Source organism: Mesoplodon mirus (genome assembly GCF_964341445.2).
Source record: "Mesoplodon mirus genome assembly, chromosome: 19".
NCBI classification, from domain to species: domain Eukaryota; kingdom Metazoa; phylum Chordata; class Mammalia; order Artiodactyla; family Ziphiidae; genus Mesoplodon; species Mesoplodon mirus.
Genome location: NC_138995.1, coordinates 13,961,901 through 13,984,392, shown reverse-complemented (window position 1 = coordinate 13,984,392; position 22,492 = coordinate 13,961,901). Strand labels below are relative to the sequence as shown.

Genomic DNA, 22,492 nt, shown 5'->3' with positions numbered 1-22,492 from the left:
AACCACTTCTTTGGGCGAGTCCTGCCTCAGGTCAGAGGTGACTATACTGTGACGTCATGAGGGCCTGCTGGATCTGAAGAAATCCCAAGTTTGGGATCTCCCAAACCTCTCATACCCTCAACATGTTGCCCTGACCCTCCAGCAAAATCACACTGCTGTTGGAGAAACTGCTTTGTGCAATTCAAGATTTGGGTTCAGTTTCTTACAGTGTCACCAGCACCCTCTTGCAACAATGCCCATAAGTTATGTAACACCAACCAGGCCTCATCACACATATGTGCAGATGAGTTATAACTGTGAAATGATGGCCACTGTGCAACCAGACATACTAATTATCCACTAGTCTGGAAGAGTCTGAGCACGGCAGGCCTGGCCACCATGGACAGAGGAGAAGTGAGCACATGGAGCAGGCAATGGTGGCCCCTGGGCTTTATTCTCAGTACCAACGCCAGTCCAATTATGCGTAAATAACCTTAACTAGCTGACATTTTCCAAGATGTCAGAAAAAAATATAACAGTTATTTTCAGGAACTTCTGAACTAAAGGTAGGACAAAGCATTGGTTTCGGCCTTGAATGAAAAACTGGTTTCTTAGCAACCTAGGCCAGAATGTGATTTCAGGAGAAAAGAGTTCCTTCTGGTAAAAAAACATTTCCTTACTGTTTCAATTATTTAAAAATTGTATCACATTATGACCCATGGGAAATTCAGTTCACCCTTAAGAAAAAGCCAAACCAAACAGCAAAAGAAACAGATGAAATATTATATTAGATATGGATCTAGTGGAAATGAATACACCCTAGAGAAATAGATCCAAATCATTCCCACTGATTTTTTTTGCATTGTTTTACCTCAACCATCATCAGAATTCTAAAGACATAAACTTTGCAAGACATTTAGAAATGTCCTTATCAGTGCTACTTGGTATCAAGGTAAGGGGAGGAAGCTATTAAGCAATACATTTTCTTCTGGAGATGAATCTGTACTTGGGGCAGTTTTCAGGTTGTTGGTGCACCCACCTTCATTTGTCAGATTGTGTTGGCAAGGGTTTTAAAAGCTGTGAAAACCCCACCAGTAAAGGAAAGCACATTTTTCACAGATTTTTCTAGACCCAATTCCTCCATGACTTGTTGAGTTTGAGGATAGCTCCTGTATTTGTTTTCTATGGCTGCATAACAGATTATCACAAATCTAGCAGCTTAAACAACACAAATGTCTTATCTCAGTTGCCATGGTTCAGGAGTCCAAAAGGTGCTAAATTGGGTTCTTGGCTCAGGCTCCCACAGGCTGAAATCAATGTGCCAGCCAGCTGCATCCTCATCTGGAGGCTCAGCTGGGGAAAGATTATCTTCCAAACTCCCTCAGTGTGTTGACAATATTCATTTCCTGGCAGCCATTTCACTGACGTATCATTTTCTTGGCAACTGACAACAGGGGACCAATTTTAGCAACAAAAGACCACTCTCAGGTCCTTACCAAGTGATCCATCATAGACAGTTCACTGTTGTTATTATCGACTCCTCAGGGCCAGCAGGAGAATATCTCTCCCATTTAAAATCTCTCCTAACTTCTTTTAAGGCCTCTGCTGATTAGGTCAGGCCCACCCAGGATAATCTCCCTTTTTAGTAACTCAAAGTCAACTGATTAGGGACATTGATTAGATCTGCAAAATATCTTCTGCTATATAACATGACAATTGTTAGAATGACAGTCCATCATATTTACAAGACAATCACAGTTGAAGGGAGGGGATTGCACAGGGTGTACAGCAAAAAGCGTGGGACTCTTAGGGACCATCTTTGAATTCTATGAGCCATAGCCCCTCACTTGTGTCCCATAGATTCTGATCTGTTGACTGAGGATAACACTCCATTTTCAAGACTGTTGTAAGCTTTACATGACTGTTTTTCTTTTCTTTTTTTTTTTTTTTATAAAGGACTGTTATTATTTCCAGTTTTTTTTATTTTTTTTAAACCCACATTTGTTTATTTATTTATTTTTGGCTATGTTGGTTCTTCACTTCTGTGCGAGGGCTTTCTCTAGTTGTGGCAAGCGGGGGGGTCACTCTTCATCGCGGTGCGCGGGCCTCTCACTATCGAGGCCTCTTTTGTTGCTGGAGCACAGGCTCCAGATGCGCAGGCTCAGTAGCTGTGGCTCACGGGCCCAGTTGTTCCGCGGCATGTGGGATCTTCCCAGACCAGGGCTCGAACCCGTGTCCCCTGCATTAGCAGGCAGATTCTCAACCACTGCGCCACCAGGGAAGCCCTGCTTTTCACTCATTAGAAAAAAAGTACGACCAGTGTTATTTCATATTGTTAAAAAAAAGAAACAGGCCCCAAATTGATTCACTTGTGCTAAACCCACGTCAGCAAACCAAGACTTAATATCTAACCTACTTGTAGTTTCAGCTTCTCCCAGCAATATGACCTTTAACTAGTTAATCTGGAATTACCTGATCAGCTCTGGTGAAGCAATCTGCATGATAAACACCCCCCTTCCCCAAAGGAAGGTGACATGCCTGAAACAATCTACTTCATTCCTAGCTGCCACCCCCTTCTGCCTATAAAAGCCTTCCATTTTGTTGAGCTCCTTGAAGCTCCTGTCTGCTAGATGGGATGCTGCCAGAGTCATGAATTGTTGAATAAAGCCAATTAGATCCTCAAATTTACTCAGCTGAATTTTGTTTTTTAACAATATTAATCCTCATTGGGTTCCACTGTGGTATTATAGCTTTGTCCTAAATCCCTGTCCACTATGGAAGCTTATGATAAGGAACTCTGATGCATCTCCCTGTTACTGTATCTTTAGCCACACTGCATCCATAAAGTGCTTTTTAAGTTTTTATCACACAGCTTCAACTTCTGTTCCACCATTTAGTGTGAAACTTCAAAGCACTTGGAGGGGCCGCTTTATAGTGGATCCACCTGGAGACCTGCAATCAACACATTTGGGGCTTCTGCTGTCTGTAACCCAGCCCTCCAAGGTATCAGAGCATAATAAACACATCCTGAGTCCCAAATGGTGGGGTGACAGCCACTGTTGGTACCTGAGATTTTAGATGGTAGGCAGATAGTTCTGTTTTTAATTGAAATTTATATGTTTTAGAAAAATATGTCACTACTCAAGCCCATGATTTTAAGGCATAAGCAAGGCTAAAGAACGAATTTAAGATTTTTCTTAAGTGAGTTGATTAGAAAGTACTTTTAAAATAACAGTACATCGGGCTTCCCTGGTGGCGCAGTGGTTGAGAGTCCGCCTGCCGATGCAGGGGACATGGGTTCGTGCCCCGGTCCGGGAGGATCCCACGTGCCGCGGAGCGGCTGGGCCCGTGAGCCATGGCCGCTGGGCCTGCGTGTTCGGAGCCTGTGCTCCGCAACGGGAGAGGCCCGCGTACCGGAAAAAAAAAAAATAATAACAGTACAAGTGGCTAGGACATAGCGAAAATCAAGATGGTGTTACTCCAATGCGGGAAACTTTGGCATATGAGATATTGACTGGTGACTAAGTAGTGAATGAACTAGCAGATTCAGTAAGTATAGAATAAATTATCCTAAGCGAGTCAGGCTCCAGGAGCCCCTTCGTTCTCACGAACATCTACAGAAGCCCACCAAGTGCCAAGCCTACCACGTGCGGGCAGTTGACTGCATGTAATACAGGCCCCATTAAGCAGGTCTCAAACCAGACTCAGACTGTTGGGGTCGAAAGATGGAGTGTGAGGGGAGAAGGTGAAGCCTTGTGGGGCGTGGCCAAATCCCCTGCAGGTGCGTGCGGGGGCGTGGCTGGAGAGGGGCGGGTCCTAGCGGCGGAAGGCGGAAGCTACTGCAGAGTCACCTGATCCAAGTAACATGGCTGCTGACCTTTAAGAACTGCAGTGCGAGCCCCAACCCAAGTGGGACTCCTGACCGGTTGGGCAGTCGAGGGTAGGTGTGCGGAGACGGGGACCCGGCCCCTGTTCCGAGGCGGCGCGCGGCGGCGGAGCGAGACAGGCGGCCCGGGGCGGCGTGGTCCATGAGCCGGCGCCGGAGGCAGCGCGGAGCCGCAGACTCCCCTAGCCCCGGCGCGGCCCGGGCTGCCGCAGGCTGAGGAGTCGCGGGGCTCCGGGGGTCACCCCGAGCTGCTACCATGAACCCCGAGAAGGATTTCGCGCCGCTCACGCCCAACACCATGCGCTCCCTCAACGACAAGCTCTGCGAAAGCTGAAGGTGGCAGCGCTGGAGATAGACAGGTAAGAGCCGCGGGCACCCGGGATGGGCGTGGAGAGCGGAGCCGGGACTCCGTCCTGGTTCTGCAGGGGTCCCGCTCCTCCGGGCAGCTCCTCACGCCTTTGCAGCCAGTGTTGCTACTCCAGGTTTCAGGCCCTTAGGGCCGTGCTTAAGAGCAGGAGATTGGCAGTCCCAGCTTTGCTTCTAACTATGTGACTTGGGCCAAGTTCTTTAACCTACTGATGCCCCAAAGGGCTGCCGTGAGAATGAAGCGACGTAATGTATGTGTGCTGCTTAGGGCTGCGGTGAGAATGAAGCGCCATAACGTATATCTGGTGCTTAACACAGTGCCTGGCACATGGTGCGTCCTCAGTGTGGTCTCTATCAAAACGAGCAAATCAGAGACTGGCCTCTGATGCGAGGGAGATGGGAAGCGTGAGAATTTGCTAAGGATGTTGACCTGCCTCATTTCTTACCCAGCTTCTGAGAAGTGAAAGGGATAGTTAGTTGACCAAGTGGAGAAATCAGGTCCAAAACCTCAAGGCTCAGAGAGCTGTTTGTTTTACCTCTGTCATATCACGCTTCCCTGCAAGCGGAAGTAGGAATACTTTGACCTTTCTTGTGTCTGCAGTCTTATTACGTGTTCAGTAGGACCCTCTTATCTGTGGGAGATACGTCCCCAGACACCCAGTGGATGCCTGAAACCTTGCATGGTAGCAAACTCTATATATACTGTTTTTTCCTATACATACATATGTATGATAAAGTTTAATTTATAAATTAGGCACAGTAAGAGAATATCCCAATGGCCAGCATCACTAGCCTTGCACTTTAGGGCCATTATTAAGTAAAATAAGGGCTATTTGAACATAAGCACCGCGATACCGACAGTTGATCTGATAACCCTACTAAATGGGTAGATATCATATACAGCATAGATGTGCTGGAGGAAGGGATGATTCATGTCCTGGTGGGACAGCAGGAGATTTCATCTCACCACTCAGAACAGCATATAGTTTAAAACTTAGAAATTGTTTATTTCTGGACTTTTCCATTTAATATTTTGGACCTGCGGTTGACCACTGGTAACTGAAACCTCGGATGACGGGGGACAACTGTATGTGTAACCATGACCTGACATTTTGCTTTTTTCGCAATCTACAAAACAAGATGTTTGTGAACATTTTATTAAGATTTGTCTGCTGTTATTTTACTTTTGTATTTTTTCCAGCCAAATCTTTGTGATAAAGTCTGGTGGGTGGGTAATTTCGGAGGAGTAGAAAAGAGCAGGCTGTGAAACTGAAAGAATGCCAGTCTGGGCATCAGGAAATACGGACTGTAGTCCTGCCCTGTCCGATAGGGTAGCCACTGGCCATGCTTGGCTGTTTACATTTAAATTATTAAAGAAAATAAAAAATTTAAATCGAGTTCTTCAGTCACACTACCCATATCTGACATGTTCAGTAGCCACATGTGGCTGTCAGATACCATAATGGACAGTGTAGAGTTTAGAACATTTCTGGCACTACCGAATGCTCTCTTGGACCCCTCTAATCTAGTCTGTGGTGTAACATTCTTTGACCTCCAGCAAATTCCTTAACTCAGGGTTTCTTAATCTCAGCAATGTTGACATTTTGGGACAGATAATTCTTGGTTGTGGTGGGCTGTCCTGTGCATTATAGGGTTTTTAGCAGCATCCCTGATCTTTACCCACTAGACACCAGTAGCTTTCTATCAATTGTACAATAAAAAATGTCTCCAGACAAACTGCCTAATGTCCCGTGGGAATGGACAGCCACCCCGGTTGAGAACCACTGCTTTAACTGCTTTGGGTTTTAGTTTCCTCTTCGGCTAAAGGGTTTGGATTTTGCTAAGAGTACCCTCCCATTCAGCTTTAACATCCAGTGTGTCCAGAACCACCTAGCTGCTTCTCTCATCAAGCACCACTTTCTAGAATGCTCTCTTTTCCCACCACTAGTGGTGGCTACCCTGACTCTCGCCAGTGCCAGCAAGTCGTAATGATAAGTATTGCTATAATGAGTAGGAGACCCAGAGCTGATGTATAGACTTGGCTCCATATCCGTGGTTTTATCAGCTGACGCTAGTGACACCTGTTTTGTCCATCACCCGCTCTGTTTCCCAGGAATGTTCAGTTTTATTTATAGCTTGAGTCATCGGTTGAGTCCTTGAATAGAGGTGTTCATCTCAGCATTATTGTTGCCTCCAACACATCTTGTGTAAGTGCTCTCACTCTGCAGGCTATTCTGGAAGGGCTTTGTCTTTAATGGGGTTCGTTTTGTGTTTGACCTTGCCCTTGGCTTGTGGAATCAGGGAAACCCCTTAGGGCCTTCACTGGACTATAAACTCCTTAAGAGCAGAGACCCTGTTTTATTTATCTTCAGCACTTAGCACAGTGCCTGGCAGCATTTGATGGTTGGCATCTAAATGAATGAATGTTCATACATTTTTGGTGGGGAAATAACATTGCAGTCTAAGGACCTTGCTACTCAACAGTGTAGCCCGCAGAGCAGCAGCATCAGGACCCCCTGGGGGCTTGTTAGGAACAGATTCTCCAGCCTCACCCCAAACCTATGGATCAGAATCTGCATATTTAACATGATCCCTGGTGCACATTAGCGTTGGAGAAGCACTGGCCTAGAGGACTACACTCAGTTTGGAGTCTTCTTCAGACATGTTTGGGGTGAGGAGTGTCCTGTTTGATATCAGGGACAGGGACTTACTCGTGCTTCACCTGAGAGCTTTCTAGTGTCTCTGCTTATAAGGACACTGATCCTATTGGATCAGGGCCACACCTATATGACCTTATTTAACCTTAATTACTTCCCTATAGGCCCTATCTCCAAATACTGCCACCAGGGTTGTATGAATTAGGGGGCAGGGTGGAACAATTCAGTCCATACCACTGATCATTTCAAAAAGTGATCACGTGTAAAACGCTGTCTGCCCTATTGGGGGGGGGGAGGATTTGGCCCTTGTACATCCCCCATCTCATTTATTTTGCACAGCTGCCCTATGAGCTAGGTAGTGTTACCCCATTTCACAGATGAGGAAACAGAGGCTCCTTGAGGGTAAGGAATCATCCCAAGGTTTCACAGCTAGAACCTGGATCTAAAAACTCAGGTTCTTCTGTCTCAAAAGGCTTCCCCACTACATGAATCGTTTTCCCTTCTGAAAGTGGAACATATACTTAGTAAGTTTCATACTTGAACACCCCCATGGTAGTTTTAACGGCCACTTTCTGTTTTCTGGAAACCATCTATCTGCTCGGGTGGCAGAACCGGTACTGCATGGGGTGCTGGAGTGAGGGATTAAAATTCCTAATAAGAGGAGGGTGTTTTATCTTGATGACAGGCCTCAGACACTAAAAACGCAGAGACGGATGCTTGGCTCGACTGAAGGACCCCAGACTCTCGACTCTCAAGACCAGGCTATGTTAGGTGACCAGGATCTGATGGCTAAATGTGTGAGCCTGTTGTGCACAGTCCTGGAGAGGCTTTACCCCACAGCTTGGCTCCAACACGCCCACACAGCTTTCTCAAGGATAAGGCCCTGAGGCTAAGATTTTAGAATGGCTGTGGCGGGTTTTGCGGGCCCTGGGTGTCAGGAGTTATCGTCCCTGATGAGTCCCGAGGACAGGGATGGTGAGACCCCAGGCCCTGCTCTCCGGGAGAGTCTAGCGTGGGGGAGAAACGCCAACAGGCGCTCTGATAAGTGTGGTGGGTGCTCCCTCACTGCGGTGACAGGGCCCTCACTGCAGGCTGGGAGAGATGGTGCCCTTCGTGGTGACCCCGGGTGGGCTCACTGGCAAGTCTCTGGTGTTCCTGAACTTTGAGTTCCCAAAGCCAGCAAATGGAGGTGCCCAGGCTCTGCGCCCTGAGAACACCGAAGCCCAAGGAGGGGCTCCAGGATCAGAGCTCCTGAGGGATGAGTCCCTGCCTGCTGGGGAAGGCAGGGTGGGGAGGGTGGTGTGGGGAGCCGGGATCCCTGGGGCTCTGTGATCAGATCAGGGTTGAACTGCTGAGTTTGACCGGGCCTTCTGGAGCCTGCCACCTCTGTAGGGAGGCACTGTTTATTACCAAGTGACTTCAGGCAGATTTTGAAGTGTGCGTCAGAATTCCACCCAGCAGATTGCTTCATCCAGGGGTCACAGACTGGCAGCCAGGGGCCGTGTCCTGCCGGCAGACCTGTTTGGTTTGGCCTGGATCCCAGGGTATTTTTTTTAATAATATATTTTTTCCTGCCTCTCTTGTGGAAGGGTTGGCGTGTTTTCATTGTTTGAGGTAAGCGTGATTTTGCTATTGTCTTTTTTTTGTTTTATTTTTGGGGGTGGGGGTGTTGCTTTTTTTTTTAATTGATTTTATTGAAGTGTAGTTGATTTACAGTGTTGTGTTAGTTTCTGCTGTGCAGCAAAGTGATTCAGTTATACATAAATATACATTCTTTGTTTTTAATAGTTTAAGAATATTTTTTAAATATTCTTTTTTTAAAATATCCTATGGTTTATCATAGGATACTGAATATAGTTCTCTGCACTATACAGTAGGACCTTGTTGTGTATCCATTTCATATATAATAGTTTACATCTGCTAATCCCAACCTCCCATTCCATCCCTCCCCCACCCCTCTCCCCCTTGGCAACCACAAGTCTGTTCTCTGTGTCCCTGAGTCTCTTTCCGTTTCGTAGATAGGTTCATTGTGTCATATTTCAGATTCCACATATAAGTGATATCATATGGTATTTGTCTTTCTCTTTCTGACCTCACTTAGTATGATAATCTCTAGTTGCATCCATGTTGCTGCAAATGGCATTATTTCATTCTTTTTTATGGCTGATTATTATCCCATGGTATATATGTACCACATCTTTATCCGTTCATCTGTCGATGGACATTTAGGTTGTTTCCATGTCTTGGCTATTGTGAATAGTGCTGCTATGAACATATGGGTGCAGATTAGAGTTTTGTCTGGATATATGCCAAGGAATGGGATTGCTGGATCATATGGTAGTTCTATTTTCAGTTTTCTGAGAACCTCCATACTGTTTTTCCACAGTGGCTGCACCAACTTACATTCCCACCAACAGTGCAGGAGGGTTACCTTATTTCCACACCCTCTCCAGAATTTGTTATTTGTAGTTTTTAATCATGGCCATTCTGACTGCTGTGAGGTGGTACCTCATTGTACTTTTGATTTGAATTTCTCTAATAATTAGCGATTTTGAGCATCTTTTAAAAAAAATTTTATTGGGACTTCCCTGGTGGCGCAGTGGTTAGGAATCCACCTGCCAGTGTAGGGGACACAGGTTCGAGCCCTGTCTGGGAAGATCCCACATGCTGCAGAGCAACTAAGCCCATGCACCACAACTGTTGAGCCTGCGCTCTAGAGCCCGTGAGCCACAACTACTGAAGCCCGTGCGCCTAGAGCCCGTGCTCCGCAACAAGAGAAGCCACCGCAATGAGAAGCTCGCGCATCACAATGAAGTGTAGCCCCCGCTCGCCACAACTAGAGCAAGCCCACGCACAGCAATGAAGACCCAAACTCAGCCAAAAATAAATAAATAAATTTATTTAAAAAAATTTTTATTGGAGTATAGTTGATATACAGTTGTGTTAGTTTCAGGTGTACAGCAAAGTGATTCAGTTATACATATACACATCTTCATTCTATTTCAGATTCTTTTCTCATATAGCTTATCACAGAATATTGAGTAGAGTTCCCTGTGGTGTACTGTAGGTCCCCATTGGTCATCTATCTTATATGTGCGTGTGTTCATCCCAAGCTCCTGATTTATCCCTCCCCACCATGTTTCCCCTTTGGTAACCATAAGTTTGTTTTTGATATCTATAAGTCTGCTTCTGTTTTGTAAATAAGATCATTTGTATCTTTTTTTTTTTTTTTTTTTTTTTTGCGGTACACGGGCCTCTCACTGTTGTGGCCTCTCCCACCGCGGAGCACAGGTTCCGGACGTGCAGGCCCAGCGGCCATGGCTCACGGGCCCAGCCGCTCCGCGGCACGTGGGATCTTCCCGGACCAGGGCACGAACCCCCGTTCCCTGCATCGGCAGGCGGACTCTCAACCACCGCGCCACCAGGGAAGCCCTGTATCTTTTTTTAGATTAAATTCCACATATGAATGATATCACATGAAATTTTCTTTATCTGTCTGACTTACTTCACTTAGTATAATAATCTCTATCTAGGTCCAGACATGTTGCTGCAAATGGTATTATTTTGCTGTTTTTTATGGCCGAGTAATATTCCATTGTGTATATGTACCACATCTTCTTTATCCATCTCTCTGTTGATGGACATTTAGGTTGCTTCCATGCCTTGGCTATTGTGCATAGTGCTGCACTGTACACTGGGGTGCATATATCCTTTCAGATTATGGTTTTCTCTGGATATATGCCCAGGAGTGAGATTGCTGGATCATATGGTAGTTCTATTTTAAGATTTTAAAGGAGTCTCCATACTGTGGTTTACCAATTTACAGTCCCACCAACAGTGTAGGAGGGTTCCCTGTTTCTCAATCTTGTTTAACCTTTCAAATAACCAGCTCTTGGTTTTATTGATTATTAGAATTTTTTTTTAATTTCTATTTTATTTATTTCCTCTCTGATCTTTATTATTTCCTTCCTTCTGCTGACTTTTTACAGGGTATTTAATTTTTTTAATTAATTTATTTAATTAATTAATTAATTTATTTTTGGCTGTGTTGGGTCTTCGTTGCTGGGCGTGGGCTTTCTCTAATTGCGGTGAGCGGAGGCTACTCTTCGTTGTGGTGTGCGTGTTTCTCATTGCGGTGGCTTCTCTTGTTGCGGAGCACGGGCTCTAGGCGCACAGGCTTCAGTAGTTGTGGCTCACAGGCTCTAGAGCGCAGGCTCAGTAGTTGTGGCGCACGGGCTTAGCTCCCCACCAGCATGTGGGATCTTCCTGGGCCAGGGGTCGAACCTGTGTCCCCTGCACTGGCAGGCAGATTCTTAACCAGGGAAGCCCCTGAAGGGTATTTTAAATTGAGAAATTTCACAGTGAATTTCAGGTTTCTGGCGTCTCTTAAAGGAACCCTGGGGCTTTGTGATCAGATCAAGGTTGAACTGCTGAGTTTGACCTAGCTCTTTGGAGCCTACCACTTCTGTAGGGAGACACTATTTATTACCCACTGGCTTAAGGTAATTTTTACAGTGTGGGTCAGAATTCCACACAGCTCTGCTCTTTACCAGCAGTGGGACCTCAGCAAATTGCTTCATTCAGGGATCACAGACTGGCATCCAGGGGCTGTGTCCGGCCAACAGACCTGTTTGGTTTGGCCTGGATCCCAGGGTCTTTTAAACTGACAAATTTCATAGTAAAATTCGAGTTTCTGGGTTCTCTTAAGGAATGGGAAGATGTGGCTCTGTGGGGCCCAAACAGCAGATCAAGGGACCCAGGGGTCCAACCTCCTACCCCAGCCAAGACTTGGGCTCCCCAGTTTGCTTCCTGTGTTGACAAGTTCAGCACAGCCTGTCTTACTCCCTTGGCCTTCTCACTTGTGTCTCTTTCTTGGCCCCTGTAAGCATTTGAGTTTGTGACCTTGGGTTTAACCTCTCTGTGCCTCAGTTAACTCATCTTAAAAGAAAAAAATGCACATTGAAAACATGCTGAGTGAAAGAAGCCAGTCACAAAAGGCCATGTATTGTATGATTTCACTTATATGAAATGCCTAGAATAGGCAAATCCACAGAGACAGGAAGTAGATTAGTGGTTGCCTAGGGCTTAGGGAAGGGGATTGGGGGATATGGGTAGTGACTACTAATGAGGTAATCTTTGTGGGATGATGAAAATGTCGTAAAATTGATTGTGGCGACAGTCGCTCAACTTTGTGAACATACTAAAACCCACTGAATTGTACACGTGAATTTATGGCATGTGAATAATATCTCAATTTTAAAAACTTAAGAGTACCTGTGGGTTGTGTTACAGTGTGAGGAAAGTGCTTATGCAGTGGTCACAGTTACTGTCACCTGAGATCCAAACGTGCCCCCTGCTGTCTCGGACTCGTTTCTTTACAGTTTTTCCACTGATTACACCCAGTGGATGCTCAGTGTATTTTGTTACTTAACTCACTCTTGGGCCTTTTCAGAAGCTCTTGGGCCTTTCCTCAGAGGCAGATGTTCGGCTTTTCCTGTTCAGTTAGTGGAGAGTAGTGAGCAAGTGGAAACCAGGTTACTTAAATACTCAGCAAAGCAGATGGAGGAGACGTTTACCTGCCAGCTTCTGTTTGGGAAATCACTGCCTGGATATGTTGCCCAATTACAGCAATGTCACATAGAGAACTGAGGTGGATCATTGGACTTGCCAGGGTAAAAAAGGCAGCCCAAAGTCCAGGCTGAAATTTTTACAGCACGGGAATAAACACAACTCTGGATTATCTTTCTGTCCTACTTGGAGCCAGGAGCAAAGCAGGTTCTCAGTCAGCGGTTAATGAAGGAATATGATCTTGTATGGTGTGTTTAAGATCAGTTTGTCTGATTGTGACTTTGCACTAATACTGTTACAGGAGTATACGCAGTGCAGAACACATTGCATGCATTATCTTATGTAATCCTCTAAAAACAGTGCAAACTCACAGCCAAGGCTGTCTCCGCTAAAGACACAGAAGTGTGTGTGCAGTGGCTGAAACCTCTGCCACCTCCTGGCCGGGCCATTTGGACATCAACAAATTAAATGAGATTGGGTTAAATGAAATAATGCATGTAAAGTGCCTGGCACCCAGTAGGCATCCAACAGGTGGGAGCTTTGATGTTTGAAGAGGGGATAATGTAACATGGTAGATTTCAGACCTGGTGTCAGAAAAATCTAGGTTTGATTTCTGCACCTACCATCCGTAAGTTGTGTGATGTATGTTTCATTAACACCTCTGAGCCTCAGTTCCCCCCATCTGTAACATGGGTATTATAGTACCTAGCTCCGTGGCTTATTTTAAGGTTTAAATGAGATTACACGTGTAAAGCATCCGCCACATTACCCAGCATGTAGTAAGTGCTCAGCAAGTGGTTACTTCTTTCCTGCCTTAATGGTAGAAAACCACCCCTAGACCTTCATTTCAACATCTCAGGTATGTACCTCATCTGTATGTACACCCACGTGTGGTGGAGGAATGCTTCAGAGGCGTCTAACACTAGACAGTGGTGAAAAGGCATGCAGAAAGCTGCACTTCAGTTGGCGCCCGAGTTCTGCACGAGGGAAGTACCCTCTGTAATTGGGTGCGTGCACTTTGCAGCTGATGTGCTTTAATGGGCGGGAGGAACTGGTGTACAGTTGAGGGGGCCTGGGCTTTGTAGGTGCCAAGGTTCAGATCCTCTGTGACCTCAAGAAAGGGACTTGGTTTCCCTGAGGCTCTGCTTCAAATCTAAATGATGAGATGATAATAACCACAGAAGGAGGTTGCTGTGAGGAATAACCACCCCCTGGAATACTTAAGACTGTGTTTGTGAGAAGTGGTCAGCTCCCCAGTCCTCATGCAGCCTGGGGTTGTCCCTGAGCTGCGTTACAGAGGCCGAGGGGCCCAGTGCAGCGCTGTGGTTTTGTTGCAAGAAAGAAAGTGGGGCACAAGAGGATGGTCACATCCCAGGTCTCAGGCGATCCCTGGGATGGCCGCCGAATGTGGGTTCTTGTCTTCATGCGGGAAAGAATTCAAGAGCGAGCCATAGTAAAGTGAAAGGTTTATTCAGGGAGATACACACTCCATAGACAGAGTGTGGGCCATCTCAGGTGAGAGAGGCCCCAGGTATGCGATTGTCAGTTTTTATAGGGGTGGGTAATTTCATAGGCCAATGAGTGAGGCTTATTTCAGGAATTGAGCCACCACCCACTTTTGGCCTTTTACTGTCTGCCTCGGAATTGACCTGGCACCTGTGGGTGTGGCATTTAGCTTGCTGATGTGTTACAGTGAGCCTGTACTGAGGCTCAAGGTTAGTGAAAGTCAGTCAGCTGCCATCTTGGACCTAGTTGGTTCTAACCAGTTTATGTCGTGTCCTCAATGGCTATGTCATTCTTGTAAAGGTTGTGCCCTGCCCCTTTCCTATCTCAGTTGTGTTGCTGAGACGAGGCCCCAGGTTCTCCTTGGGTGAAAGACACATCCTGGCCTGTCTGTGGCTCCTTCTCATTCAGGGACAAGGTAGTCGGTGTGGCACTTTGTGAAGTTGAGAGCAGTGTAGAGCTTGGAGTTGGCCAGCACTAGGCATTGTGCCTCTTGAGGAACGGGTGTTCCTGCCATCCTGCAACACCTCTGACTAGTTGAGAATGGAGGCTCTGAGCAATCTCTAGAGGATACTTCGTCAGCCAGAGTTTTTAGAGGAATGAAGCAGAAGCAGATCTCTTCTCTGGGACATAGAATAGCGATGCATGTGACCCTAATGTCAGCAAAGGGCACTGGGACTTGTGATCGTTAAGTTTCTGGGCCAAATATTAACTTCAGAACTAGTTGAGATCCCCCAGCTGTGGCTCACAACGTGGAGATGAAAGAGGAGACGGGGTGTTCTTTTGAAGACACACTAGCCTGGAACTAGGGGCGCCCGGATTTCAAACTTCACTTCCTCTGCTTCCCTTTGTAGTTGCTTTTTCTCTCTGCCTGTGCCCTGTGGAGAGACCAGGTCCTGCTGACGGGGGCTATTTGGGGCACCCCCAAGGGGTTGGTTCACCCCTAGGCAAACGCATGTCAAGTCACATCCTGGCATCGGCATCTGTCCCCAGCCATGCCTTGGGGATCTGGTCCTTCTCAGTGTGCGTTTGAGATCCTGGTAGTGGTGCCCTTTGTCCCTCCTAACTTGAATTGTAAACTAGGGGTCAGGCCCGTCCAAGTACAATTCTGATTTACCCAATAGGTTAGCTGTAGATGAGCAGGCCACCCCTTGTCACCAGTATGGCAGCGTGTGGGGCTTTGCCCGTGTTTCCCTACAGCTTGCCCTGCGGCCCCGCCCACCGGCACAGGTGGGTCCCTGGGCAGATGCTTACTGATTCCTCACTTACTGTGTGGGGAGCTCTAGACGCGGGGAGAGGGCTGGCGCTCAAGAGGCAGAGAATCGTGGCACCATTCTATCCTCAGGGACTCTGGCCTGGAGCTGTGGAGCTAGAAACATGAAACACGTGAGAAAGAACCCGTGACACTCGATGGTGCAGTGCTGGGCACAGACTGCAGGGTCACCGAGTACTTCAGCCTGCAGAGGAGGAGTGGTCCTTCCTGGGATGGTTGGGAAAAGCAGGGGGTTGGATGTGAACTGGACTTTGAAGGCTGGCTAGGATGTGGACGGGAGCGGGACCTTCCCCATGGAGTGGAATGAACAGGAAGTGTCCAAGGAGCAGCATAGCAGGGCCCAGTAGAAGCCCTTACTGGAGAGGAAAGTTGTGAGACTGCAGGGGTCAGCCGGCCCTGTCTTGATCACCCTGTCAGGTAGAGAGCGTGGGCTCGGTTCGTGGGACAGGTCTTCCTGCTATGGCCCCAGGGGTGACCCACAGGGCCAGGCCCAGTGCTCTAAGAACTGATGGTTTTGATGAGAACATGTTCTCAGGGTTCCCCTCCACAGGCAACCACTGTCTGTCATTGTCTCGCTCTCCTGGACACTGATAATATTCTTCCTCCAAGAGCAGATGGAGATTTGGGGTTCCAGGCCCTCGGGAACTGAATGGGCCATTGTATTTGTACTGACCTGGGGTGCCCTGAGTTGCGTCCTGGTAAGATTCGGGGTGGGGGGACCTTGCAGCTGGTGTAGAGCGAACGGGAATGTCGGGGGGTGCTGAACACAGATATACCCCTTGCCCATCTCCTCCCCCTTCAGGAGACCCTGTCACACTTGCCCGCTGTCACCCGACGTTAGTGCCCCATTCCTCGTGCTCTCCCACCGTTTGGTCTCTGTCAGCCTTTGCAGTCCTCAGAGTTCCCTAAACGCTGTTCAAATCCTACCACCCACCGCTGCTGATGACTCGTACCTTCCGTGGCTGCTCACGGCCACCAGAAGCAAAGGCCACTTCCTTTGCCAAGCACGTGAGTGGGCACAGCCTCTCTGGCCCTGTCACCCACGTCTCCTCCACCTGTGTGCTTTGTGCTGCCAGTCCAAGGGCCTCTGTCCTTCCTCTGAGCCTTGGTTCATGCTGTTCCCTCTGCCTGGGCTTCCTCACCCTGAATGAACACCTACTGATCCTTCAGAACCCCTTGCAAAAGCTGACCCTCATGAAGCCACACCTAACTCCCTCCCCACGAAAGCTGCCGGTTGTGCTCTTTCTCACCTGCCCCCTCCTCACCTTGCACTGTCCTCACCAAATTTTTTTTCTCTGTTTTGCATGAAAGTCCTTGAGGCCTCTCAGGAGAATTCTGGCAGAGAGCCCCTCAGGGGCAGGGAATGCGTCCCCTTTGCCGACTCTCAAGTGGGGAGGTGGGGAGGAGGGCCCTTTCCGGTGGCTCAGGGACCGTTTGTGACCTGAAACAAGGAGACAGGTGAGGAGGTGGTTCCCGGACGGGCTGTGCTGCTGACAGGGCTGGGTCTTCTTTGCTGCCCTGCTGGAGCCTCATGAATGAATGTCATTACGCCCACTCTCAGGGCTGCTCTAACACAGACGGAGCAGAAACACACACGGCCTGGCTTCCCCAGGGGCATCGCAGTCAGAGTCCCCGGGCAGCCTGTCTGGGCAGGAGGGGAGGCACAGCTGCTTGCAGCGGCTTTGGTGATCCCCACATCCTGGACTCCTCAAGAACAAGGGGACACAAGATCTAGGTCTCTGTGGAATTTAGGAAACAGGCGTGGAAAACTCAAGCCAGAAAAAAGTCATTCTAGGTTTTTCAGACTCTATCACCAATGCTGTGGGCAGTGTGAAGTGTCAAATCCAGTCTCTTAAGGATGATAAAAGAAAGTTTGCTGCTGCATTGGCCGGGAATCGAACCCGGGCCTCCCGCGTGGCAGGCGAGAATTCTACCACTGAACCACCAATGCTCCAGCTGTGAGCAGCTGTGTGAGCACCTCCCTTTAACCCCAGTCCCCTTATCTATACGCTGATTCACAGAATGGAAGGCCACATCAGCACAGCTGCAATGGCAGAAACTTAGGCTCCAGAGCAGGAAAGACGGCAGGAGGAGGCTGTGTGTGCGTGTGTGTGTGTGTGCGTGTGCGGGTTATGTGTTTGCCTGAGAAGTTGATTTGCCTTCAGACGTCAGGACAGGAAGTAGAGCTCAAGTCGTTCCTTCTCAGTAGCAAAAAGCCCACTGAGACTCTGGGGACTTCCTCCTCTCTGAAGTGTGGGTCCTTCCGTCCCACGTTCACGTGGTGTGTTGAGCTGTTTTACAGCTCACAGGCTTCAGCACAGCTTCCTGCTGGAGACGGGCCAAGGCTGAGGGGGTGCAGCAGGAGTCCCCTTACGGGGTGAAGGGTCCCACAGCCAGGGGTGCCTCTGTGGAGAAGCCAGCTGCTGTTCGTGCTCACGAAGCAGGGAAGTGTGCTCAGAGGTTCGCAGCACCCTTGGCTGCTGCAGGCCGGGCGTGATTGAGGAGCTGGATCCTGCAGCAGGATGTCTGGGGGAGCTTGCCAGGAAGAGGCCAAAAAGCAGCACTGCATTGGCCGGGAATCGAACCCGGGCCTCCCGCGTGGCAGGCGAGAATTCTACCACTGAACCACCAATGCTCTGGCTGTTCTCTGGCCCACCTGCAGGGCTTTTCTCAAGAGGCTGTGTCTGTCATAATAGTCAGAGAGCTCTGAAACATCACTGGGCCTCGTCTGGCTGGTTTGTCCTGTTCGAGAAAACAACGGGTTTGTGTAGAGCCATCCTTGCTGCGCCTTATTACACTGCTTAGGGAGGGGGCACTTATGGAACTGGCTTCCTCCCGAGGCCCTTGGTTCATCCACAGCCCTCAGCCCCCTGGGGTGGGCTTGGTGGAATCACACCGTATAAAGATCAAAGCAAGAGACCCCTCACAGACCATCTGCGCAGCCCCTTTCTGGAGTCCCTGTTTCTGCTCCCACATCCGCCAGCTCAGGAGTCAGGCCTGTTTGATTCACCTGTGGCCACAGTCCCAGGCACAGAATAGATGCCCCCTACGACTTGCCAGATTGAATCTTTATCAAGCCCTGTAATCCCCATTGAACAGCCTTTTTACAGGAGTGGTCACAGCCTCACAGGACAGCACATTTATTTAAACAATGCTAATTACTAGCAGGTTCCTGACACCAAGCTGGAACCACACAAACTAATTAATACCTTTTGGACTTGACTGTCCTTAAAATTCTTTGAGCCAGCTTGAGACCCCCATTTATGCCGTAGGTGAGCCGTATACCCGCTGTGATGGCCACAGAGCAATTAGGCAATGAGTCCAGGCAGCTACTCTGACAAGTCTGTGATCTCTAGGCCTCCCTCGTCACACCTTCAGCTGCTACTCGGGTCCTGGTCCCTCCCAGCTGATTGATGGGACTGCCTCCCTCTTCCCATCCATCTCAGGGCTTCTTAAAACACCCTTTCACCATCTCTTCAAAACCCGTAAAGAGCTTCCCCGTTACCCGTGACGTGAGATCCCTTCTCCTGAATCTGAGCTGCCAGGCCGGCTCATCCCAGTTGATTTCCTGCTGTTCTCTGGACCCCAGGCACATTTGGCTATTCTTCTCTCCTTGCCTTTGCCCACACATTTCCTCCTGCCCAGAACACCTGCTTCCTTCTCTCAGGGTCCCTGCCTCCTCCGAGGTCCAGCTCAGTTCCACTCCTGGGAAGATGTCCCTGACCCCCAGGCCGCAGCTCCCAAGTGGTTGTCTGGGCCCCTCACGCCACCATTTGCCCACATGAGGCTTCTCACCGCAGAGACGCTGTGAGCCTCTGCAGGGCAGAGTGTCTTCACGTCCACTGGGCTCTGAAAGGAGACCCTGGTGCCTGACGGAGCTGGGCCTCCCTGTGCTCACATCCACTCGGGCGGAGCCTGCCTTGGGAGCATCCCCCCAGGGCGACCACAGACACTGCCTCCCTCAGACCCCCTCTCCCTGCTAGCATCAGCCCCCAGGTGGGCACCTTGCAGGCGTCTCTACCCTTCCTGCCCTCTCCCCTCTCCCTGCTGCTTCCCACTGCCTCAGCCGTATTTCAGGTCCCCTTCCTGACCCTGATAGCTGCCGTGTTCTCCCTTGGAGATGTTTCAGTCTCCCTCTGTCAAACCAGGCCGCCCCCACCCAGGGCAGCCTCTCTGGTCAAAACGTAGACATAAATATGTCACCCCCTTGCTGGAAACCTTTCACCGGAGCGTCTTTTCCTTTAACTGTCCCCAGCCACCCCTTCCCCACACCAGACTCCTCACCCTCCCTAAATGCACCCTGTCTTCTCAGGGCCCCTGCCTTTAGCCAGGCTCTTCCCTGTGCCTGAGGTTCCCTGCCTTCCTTTCTTTACTGGAAAAGGCCTGTTAATGGTACTAAGATCTGACTCAGGTGGCGCCTCCCCGTCAGCCCAGGGAGACTTACCTGCGGCGTTCTTGCTTCTGTGGTGTTGCTTGTATCATGTTGCTACACATACTTCTTTGTTTGTGGATCCCTAGAAACAATGACACAGACACAGAGGACCACTTGGGTGCATGAACTGCTTGCAACACTGAGCAAGTACTGAATGAAGATGGTGGATCACTACAGTTTTGGGGCCCCAGCAGGACATTCACTTGCATTCTCTCAGATTCCCAGAAGTGAGATTGCTCACCGTTCTTCATTCCGTCGTAGACAAAGGGAAACAGAGACCCAGAAAAGGGAAAGGACCGTGACCCAGCCAACGCCTCCCAGTCAGCAGCAGAACTGGGAAAGCCCTGCCCCGAGACGCCTGACTCCCAATTCCTCTTTCTAAACAGGTCATCTCCCTCCCTCACCCCAGCCCCGGGCCCCAGAGCCGGCAGCAGCAGGAGCAGCCTGATCCCGCTGGTCCTGCAGCCCCTCTCTGCTCCCTCTCCAGGCTGGTTCGGGAGTTCGTGGCCCAGAACAACACTGTGCAGATCAGGCATGTGATCCAGACGCTGTCTCAGGAGTTTGCCCTGTCCCAGCACCCGCACAGCCGGAAAGGGGGCCTCATCGGCCTGGCCGCCTGCTCCATCGCGCTGGGCAAGGTGAGCCCTTCTCCTGGAGGGACGTACAGACCAGCCAGGGCCTTGACCCTGACCCCTGAGCCCCAGCAGGGTGTTGCAGACTTGTGCTTTCTTTATTGCCAGTCTCTCCACATCTCAGACCACAAGGCTGGCTCTGCAGCCTTGCACCCTGGGTCTTGATGCTCTTCGTAATTTAAAAAAAATTTTTTTCACTTGCAGTTAATGGAATAGTATACAGCTGTATGATGAGAGTACAGAGTTATGTCTACAGCAGGATCAAAATACAGAACCATTCTGTCACCCTAATGTCCCCTCATGCTGACTCCACCCTGCCCCCAGTGACAGGGGCAGTTTATGCTCAGCTCACCAGGGCATTCGATCCAGACCACAGAGATGCAGGGTTTTGCCTTTTGATTAGTTCTCTCGACCCTGATTCCTGCTTTCAGTGCATCCTTTTTGCTGGTCCTTCGGCCTGTGTGAGGAGGGATGCTCCGGGGGCCTCTCCTGCCTGACTCAGGCTCTGTCATCTTCCTCTGTGTCCACCTGACCCCTGGAGCCAGCCCGGGCCAGGGATTCAGCCAGGTCAGGCAGCCCCACCCCCAGCAGGCGGCTCTCATGCCTTTGACCCACAGGACATCGTGACGGAGAGCAACAAGTTCGACCTGGTGGGCTTCATCCCCTTGTTGCGGGAGAGGATTTATTCCAACAACCAGTACGCCCGGCAGTTCATCATCTCCTGGGTAAGGTCCGGCCCCGCGACACTCCTCCTCCAGCCGTAAGGAGCCTCTAGTTGAGTGAGGTCTGCTCTCTGGCTCACCTGGGCACTTCCTGTGGCTGCGGGGATGCCTCATTGTTATCCCTCTAGGAGCCAGTGACACCAGATAATCCGAACACACATTTATTCAGCTCTGCCCCCAAAGCCCATCACGTTTGCCTCTGAAGAGGATGTGGTTCCTTCCTTGTCTCCGGAAACACCCAGATTTACCTTTGAAGCCAGCTGTGCTCCTCCAGCTGTCACACCTCTTCTAGCCTTGCCCACCTTTCCCATGGGTTCCCTCCCGCACCCCCCGCCCCGTCCCCGGGCATCTGAACTGCCCTGGGGTTAAATTGCCGTTCCCCTGCCCATTGAACAGAAACAACAGCTACTAGCACCCCCTCCCCCATGGGACACCCGCAGTGCCCTGAAAAGATGCCTCGGCAGGGCCCCTTCTCGCTGGCCAGTCCGGAGGATGGGCGAGGAGATGCAGGTTCTCTGGCTGGTGACTCTTCCTGATGGTTTCCTCCCCTGGGGCAGATCCTAGTTCTGGAGTCCGTGCCAGACATTAACCTGCTGGATTATTTGCAGGAGATCCTGGATGGACTCTTCCAGATCCTGGGCGACAACGGCAGAGATTCGGAAAATGTGAGTGGAGGAGGGGAGGGGCAGGCGGCTGCAGGGGCCCCTTGGTGCGTACGCATACCCCACACCCAACAGACAGGCAGCGGCAGGAGAACACGAAATTCACCGTCCTCTTCCTGGCCTGTGTGCTTCCTGCTTTGAGGAGCTAGGAGATCATCCACCCCCAGCCTCTGAAAAATGTCCATCTGACAAGCGTGTCCCACAGAGCACAGCAGAAATGGTTCTGGTGGAGGCTCCTCTGGCTCTGGCTGCATGAGCTCTCTCCTTTGCTCATTGGTAGGTGTGAGGTGGTCCTTGGAGAATTCTTGAACGAAATTAAAAAGAACCCCTCCAGTGTTAAGTTTGCTGAGATGGCCAACATCCTGGTGATCCACTGCCAGACCACGGGTGAGTGTGTAAAGGCCCCAAGGCCACCACCACCTCCTCAGAAGCACCTTTCTGTCTCCCCATCTCAGAGAGGGTCCTCGTGGGAGTGTGAATCAGTGTGACAGTGGGTCCTGGAGCGGTGGGTCCTTGTGGGAGAGATTCCAATTCTCTAACAAAGGTATAACTAACCAAGTTCAGGAATTAAAAATGGGGGACCTTACTATATATCCTAATTCATGATTTAGTAATCCATAGTAATACTAACAGTGTTCTCCTTATGGCTTAACTTTTTACTGTATAAACAATATATGATGCTTGTGTATATAATTTAGAAAAACAGATACCAAAATGAAATACAGTCCCACAACTTAGGCAAAAGTGCTCAATTCTTATAGAATGTAAACTACAAAACATTGAAAAATTAGAGAATACCAACATAAACGTAA

General features: G+C 49.3%; 1 protein-coding gene across 1 annotated transcript; it reads left to right on the top strand.

Moving 5' to 3' along the window:
• Positions 1–378: 378 nt before the first annotated feature.
• On the top strand, positions 379–21,843 carry LOC309795476 (protein VAC14 homolog; the record flags this gene model as incomplete). Its single annotated transcript, XM_082607846.1, has 5 exons — positions 379–393; positions 4,052–4,224; positions 20,152–20,302; positions 20,914–21,021; positions 21,576–21,843. 5 exons carry the CDS (start codon positions 379–381, stop codon positions 21,819–21,821), a joined length of 693 nt encoding a protein of 230 aa, XP_082463972.1. The 3' UTR covers positions 21,822–21,843.
• Positions 21,844–22,492: the final 649 nt, after the last annotated feature.